Source organism: Fringilla coelebs (genome assembly GCF_963513975.1).
Source record: "Fringilla coelebs genome assembly, chromosome: 10".
NCBI classification, from domain to species: Eukaryota; Metazoa; Chordata; class Aves; order Passeriformes; family Fringillidae; genus Fringilla; species Fringilla coelebs.
Genome location: NC_140036.1, coordinates 1,329,304 through 1,335,953, shown reverse-complemented (window position 1 = coordinate 1,335,953; position 6,650 = coordinate 1,329,304). Strand labels below are relative to the sequence as shown.

Below are 6,650 nucleotides of genomic sequence, written 5' to 3'. Positions count from 1 at the left end.
TCATTTCAGAACAACTCCTCAATATAAAGATTCAATCTTACATGTGACCACTAAAGTCAGAGGTCAGAAAAGCTGGCAGCAATTTTACTGCAGGACAGGAAGGCAGAGCAAACATCACAGCAAGCTCTGGAGTCTGAAATACCAGCTGACATACCATCAGTAAAGCACATATTCTGACTTCTTACTCGGAGCAGAACCTCAAGGAACAAAAAGGCAACTAAAAATATATCTGTTTTATTTACCAGTTTTCTAAAAAGCAAAGTCATAAAAATTAGTCACAAGTGGCAAAACCAAAATATATTGCACAGTGTACAGAAAACATTGTTGACATGTTGACAAAGTGTCATCACAAATAAATCATCTTACAACAGTTTGGAAAAATTACAGCTTCAGAATCTTATCTATAAATGGAGGCATGTAGATTTAAAGTTACAGGAAAATATTTTAATACCACCCTGTAAATGCAAACACTTTAAGGATGCAAGATTAAGTCCATAAGTAAGCACATCCACAAAATGCTCTAAATATACTTTTCTCTTCCTTTCACTAAGTTATGGTTACAAGATGGTCATTGAAAAAAAATAATAAAAGAAATGAGGACAAATAAAAAAAGACATGGGGAAAAAAAGCATGCTAAAGCAAAGAAGTTCAAAGTGGTTGAGAAGTCTTTGAAAATTATTTGTATAACAATGATGCACTCCTTTTATATAAAGCTCTTATTTTTCCCAAACCCTGGTCCATGTTTGTGTCTCCATGTAAGAATGAAATATATTTACTATGCTGGTATAGCTGCACTGTTCCATTTATGATGAAAACATTTAATACATCGGACGTGAACACCAACACTGGAAAATTTCTCATTCACTTTGTATTTACAAATATTTACGTTTGACCTTGCTGAACTGTTAAAGACAGGCATCAGACCTTGCTGGGCAGTGCTTCACACTACATTTAAAACACTTATTTATTCTTTAAAACTGTGATTCTGCTTGTTTCACAAGCTGACACACTTTGCTACCTGCAGAGCCTGTCTCCAGTGCAAATTTTCCAATTAATAACTAATTACTTGAAACAAATTATTTCTTCTGCTAAGCGAATACCAGTCACTTTTGCATGTTTTTGGTGCCAGATCTAACTTCACATCCTCCCTGTATAGAAAGAGAAATATTTGTATAGAATGAAAAGAATAGTGAATTTCAGTGAATAGAAATGTTATCCTACTAAAAAAGGAAATGCTTCCCATGAAAAATATTTTAAGACAAACATATTGAAGTTAATTGAATTAACTTTCGTCATTTTCCACCCCAAGACTTACAGCTGACATCTGGCAATACAGCAACTGAACTGCTTTAAAGGACTGAATCAGTCCTGGAGCTAACCAACACATCAACAGTTGTCTCCCATGTTCTCTTCCCACACCCAACAGACACCAACAGCACAGCAACATAAAGTACACACATTCAAGTCAATACAATCTCAGAGGCATTAAAATGAAATCTTTGACAGCAAAGGATTCCAGCCACACTAAATTTGAGATTATGGAAATCAAAGTCAGTCAACACTATTCTCGAAATCACTTCTTTTTTATAAGAACTATCTTCAAATGACAAGACACATCTAATTCTCTCTTGCCACATACAAATTTGATGTTTGTTTAGCCACATTGGAAAAAGTGATGGCCAACCTCCTGACAGAACAAGTCAGCAATAAAGGTTAAAGTTACCCCAAGGTCTGTCTAACAGCCACTGGAGCATGGCCAGTCATCCTCTGTGGTCTTAAGTTTTTAAAATTTTTAAGCATAAGGATTTCTTGAGTAAAAATTTCTCAGAAATTATGCTTCAAGGTAATAAACAGTTCATAGTTTTGCAGTGTCCATTTACATAAAAGGCTACAAAGTTGTCTGCAGTCCTCTGTACTTACACATCAACATGAACTTTAACACCAGACCATCTTATAAAACCAGCTCAACATTCCTCTTAGACAAAAGAAGTTCCTACATTCAAAACTAGAGGAGACAACCAAAGAGGATGGGATCAACTGGTATGAGAAGGGCAAGTGTGAATTGATTTCCTTGAAGGTTATTTCTTCTACTATGCTGGACCACTTCAAATATTAAGAACAATGCTAAAGAGCCACTAGGCAGAACTGCTCAACAATTTGTGATGCTGAACCATCACCAAAAGGAGATTTGAAGAACCGTATGTACGTGAGGAGATTTTCAGCACTCCTTAACCCACTCTACAAAAAACAGTAGGCATCAATGAAAGTTTCTATAGTTTATAAAGAAATACTTGAGGCATGTAAGTGCAAAATGAGTCTTTTAAAGAAAAGCTATACCATCTTCAACAATGTCCTTACTGGGAAGAGATTGCCACCATTTAAAAAGAGATTCATTCACAAATGACTCTTCTAGAGCAAGAAAAACACATTTGCTTTTATGAACTGCATTCATCCAGCTGGATAAAAAGATTAAAACCTTTGTGGATCCTTCACTGTCGTTTTGAAGCAATTTTCAAAACAACAGGCTCAAAGGCTATGTTTGTTCCTCACTGACTGGATTCAGGGAAACCAAGTTGTTTTCTCCACTATCTTCAATCATTTCATTAAGGTCCATTTCATGGATTTCTTCATCATATGATGTATAAAAATTGCTCTGTATATTGTCCTCACAAAAAATACATTCCTAAAAAGAAAAAAAGAATAGAAGCATTCATAAGTAAAATTAATAAAAGCTTTTCCAAGTACCAGTCCACCAGCATGCAATCCTTGATTGCAAGAGAACCTCTCCACCTGTACTACAGCTACCAGATGTATTTTACCCCACAACTTTTCCACACACCATGTTTTTATAAAGTGCAATAAATCAATGCAAGTACTTGAGAACACTACTGGAAGCAGCTGTGCCACAGATCACAAGGTGGGTGCCTGTAGGATCAGTGCTGCAGTGACATTAACACCACGATTAGGATTCCACTGCAATTCCTTCACACTGACTTTTGGAACACTCATGTGCAAACAGAGCCTCTCTGTTAGACAGCATTTGCACAAAAAAGGCCACAAATTACAGAATGCTTAGGGAAAAGAAAGTGCAATCAGGTGTTTGTGTGTGAATAAGTAAAATACACAGACAACAAATAAAACTGCATGGATGCTTTGTTCTGTTGGGTTTTGTTTGGTTTTTTTTCCTCCTTTCAAGCCATTAAACTACTTAGAGGAATCATAATCCTGAGTGAGAAGTCTGATAGAAAAAAGGATTAGTGTATTGCCATTCATTTTGTACTCTGAAAACAATGGGCATCCATTTCTGCACATAAAGTAGAAATCTTTATGTAGTGAAAACAATGGGCATCCATTTCTGCACATAAAGTAGAGATTTTTATGTAGTGAAGTTTCTGCTGTGTTGCTGAAGCATTTCAAACAGAGATACAGAAATTCAGAGAGAGGAAGGAAATTTCTTGTACTGTATTCACCAGTACTTTAATTTCCTCCATTGGAGAGGAGATTTATGCTAAATTGAATCAAGCTAGAAACCACTGCATGGAAGTCTGAATTTCTTTTTTTTCCTATGCATAATTGACCAAGATTTCATAGCAACAGGAAAGGAAGAGTCTAACATAGGCAGCTAATAATTTAAGCACTATTATACATGCAAAAGCAATTAACCCACTAAACTTACAGAATTAGCGACAGTTTTTGGCAGTCCACCTTGCTGGATCCATGGATGAACTTCAATAAGCTCTCTTTTTTGTTCTTCTGTAAATTTTGGCTGTAGTTTCTGCATTTGCTTTAATTTCTGCTTATCTTCCTTTAAAACTGTTTCCAAATCCCTAAAATAAAATGTATTTAGAAATTGAGCTTCATCAGTTTCTGGGCTTCATGCCTACGTGAGGTTACACAGTCAAGTATTAACATTTTTAAAGACTATTTTTGTTCCAGAACGTTATGCTTAGAAATCTTCTATTGGAAGGAAATGAAATGTGATTACTCCAGCTGCTCTCTGCATTTGCAGACATCTCTGCTGCCTCACTGTCTTTTCAAACCCCATCAGTGAGAAGAGTTTCCTTAGAGCAATTCAGGCAGCACCAGTGAAACCAGCAAAGCTCCAGTTTCCCTCTGCTGCTGCTGCAGGGCCAAGCTCCCTTCAGTCACTCAAAGCACAGAGATAAAGCAGGAGCAGTAAGATGTGTTTAAGAAGGTCACCAAGAATGAACTAAACTTCAGAAAACAGCTCTATTTCATCAGCCAAAATTCCCTCTCCCTCCAAATGCCCTACCTCCATTCAAACCTACAGAAACCCATCCCACAGCAACATTTATGAGCTGTATCCCTCTAGAAAGGACAACAATAGAAAGCAAGCTCCAAGAAACCCAAAATAATTTCTTTTCTTTACAGGATACCTTAGAGCAAGTTGGATTTACACTTCACTTCTTGGGCACCACACTCTGACAATAAGCTTTACTCTTCTCACCAAAACATCCTGCTCTTTGGCAGGCTTTGCTGCTCTTATGGGCTACTGGAATTCCCACCTATAGCTGTCAACACTTCAGACTACAGAAACCAAGAAATGTCAAAGTATTTTCAAAACTAGAAAAAAAAAAAAACCACTAAAGTTCTTACAATGTATTCTTTTCTTTCCCCATCATGCCTGTGCTTCTGTATTTTGAAAGCTTGTTTACCTTCCCTTTCAAAGGTTTGTCTTTACTGAACACCATTCACTGCTCCCAAGAAATACAAACAAGTAGGTTGAAAAAAATAATCCAGACTTGTCACCCCTTCTTCCCTTATATCTGCTCTTTGCTACTGAAGTAGTGAGTTTTTTATTTTTTCAAATAAGTTTATTTTATTAGAAGCCTTGTGATTTTTACCTTCTACTTCCCTGTCCTAATTTATGGAGCAGAATGAACATATGGAAATTAACAACTCAGAAAAAATATCCACAAGTCCAAGAGCAGCATCCCAGTGAATCTGGCATCTCAAGGACAAGAGCCAAGGACTGGAGATCTTCCAGGCCAGACCATGCCTGGATCTAAGCACATCCACCAGGGGTTTCTGGGCAAGTAGGAACAGATCACTAACTATGGAACAGCTTCCAAAAAATACACACAGCTCACTTCAACTCAGAAAATTGACCTAAAAATACAGCTAAACCTAATTAAACAATTTCTCTTTCTTGAGAAGTTCTTGTGTAGTGTGCAAAACATATAAAGGAAGCAAGAATTTTTCTTGGCACTGAGCTAAACATTAAAACCCGCTTGTTTCTGCAGAGACAGAGATTCCTATACATCTTTCCTCCTGAGCATTCTGCTCCCCTAAAGACAGGATGTGTGAGGGGCTGTGCCAGTGGCATTACCTGGAGGGGATCTGGTAAGTCATCATCACTGTGTCATCTGTGTTGGCCATCAGCAGCCAGATGGGATCCTGGAGCACATACTTGATGAAGTGCTCACTTTCCTCCATTTCTGTCTTCATTTTGGTTTTATGGTGATTCTCTGAGGAATCAATGCTGCCAAAGTATTTGCTGGTGTGACTAGTTTCACTGCTACCTGTAAACAGAGATTTAACATTTCATTATAAATTGTCCAATGCATGGGTTAGTGAATGTTTTTGAGTGTAGAGAAGATTAAAGAGAACTGAATGTATAAATACAACCACTATTCTACTTCTTTTTAAACAGAGGGAACTTCCACCCTTCAGTAACTGCATTAATCTTATAAAAGCTCGAATTCTTATGTGAAGCCTCCATTAATTTTCAACAGAATAATTAGCTCACTTTAGTTTAAAAGTTTTAAATTAACATGAAGGGGTATGGTCTTTTCATTATTCCTTTATACCTGTATAATAGCTTAATGCCTGTTTTGCACACACTCAGAAAAGGTTCTATGCTGTAAATCAAGCACAACTGTGTAATGCAATAAGAAAGAAATCAAGAATAAACTATGCAACAAGGAGTAAAGATAAAGCTTTTCACTTGGTGTTCACGGTGTTTGCAATACTCAAACTGTTCTGCAGTGCCAGGAGGGCTCTGGCTGCCTGACTTACCTGTTCTGCTCCCTGACATGCCACAGCCATTGGAGCCAGAGCCCAGGGACTCTGCAGCTGCAGACACACCACTCCCTGAAGAGGCTGAGCCAGTGCCTGAACATGCATCCTCCTGCAGCAAGATGTCAAGCAGGACACTGGACATGGAGAGCTCATCGCTGTTCTGAGCATCCATTGGAGATTCAGCCTAGTGACAAAGAGAAAAAATAAAACTAAAAAACCCAAACACCAAAAATCAAAGCTATTTATTACTAAATGTAATAGCTTTGCTACTTTAGATTAATACAGTCTCAGAAATGATGCTTCAGGGTAATAAACAGTTCATAGTTCTGCAGTGTCCATTTAAATAAAAGGTTACAAAGTTGTCAGCACTTCTCTACACTTACACATCAACATTTAACCCAAGACCATCTTACAAAATGGGCTTAACGTTTCCCTTAGAAAAAAAAATTCCTACATTCAAAGCTAGAGGAGACAAAGAGGATGGGATCAACTGTATGAGAAGGGGATAAGAGACAGGCTTTACTTATTAATGCATTTATTACTGAATGTAATAGCTGTATTACTAGTCATGTGAATGAGTAGTAATAAATCCATTTCACTTCATATTC

The 6,650-nt window shown here is 37.3% G+C and overlaps 1 protein-coding gene across 1 annotated transcript in view; it reads right to left on the bottom strand.

Moving 5' to 3' along the window:
• Positions 1 to 248: 248 nt before the first annotated feature.
• LOC311157296 (period circadian protein homolog 2-like) overlaps positions 249 to 6,650 on the bottom strand; it is a gene marked incomplete at its 5' end in the record, with an annotated part of 29,936 nt that continues 23,534 nt past the window's right edge. The window contains 4 exon segments of the mRNA XM_084211916.1: positions 249 to 2,683; positions 3,677 to 3,827; positions 5,351 to 5,543; positions 6,040 to 6,226. Coding sequence (XP_084068042.1) covers positions 2,534 to 2,683; positions 3,677 to 3,827; positions 5,351 to 5,543; positions 6,040 to 6,226 — 681 coding nt within the window. The 3' untranslated portion in view covers positions 249 to 2,533.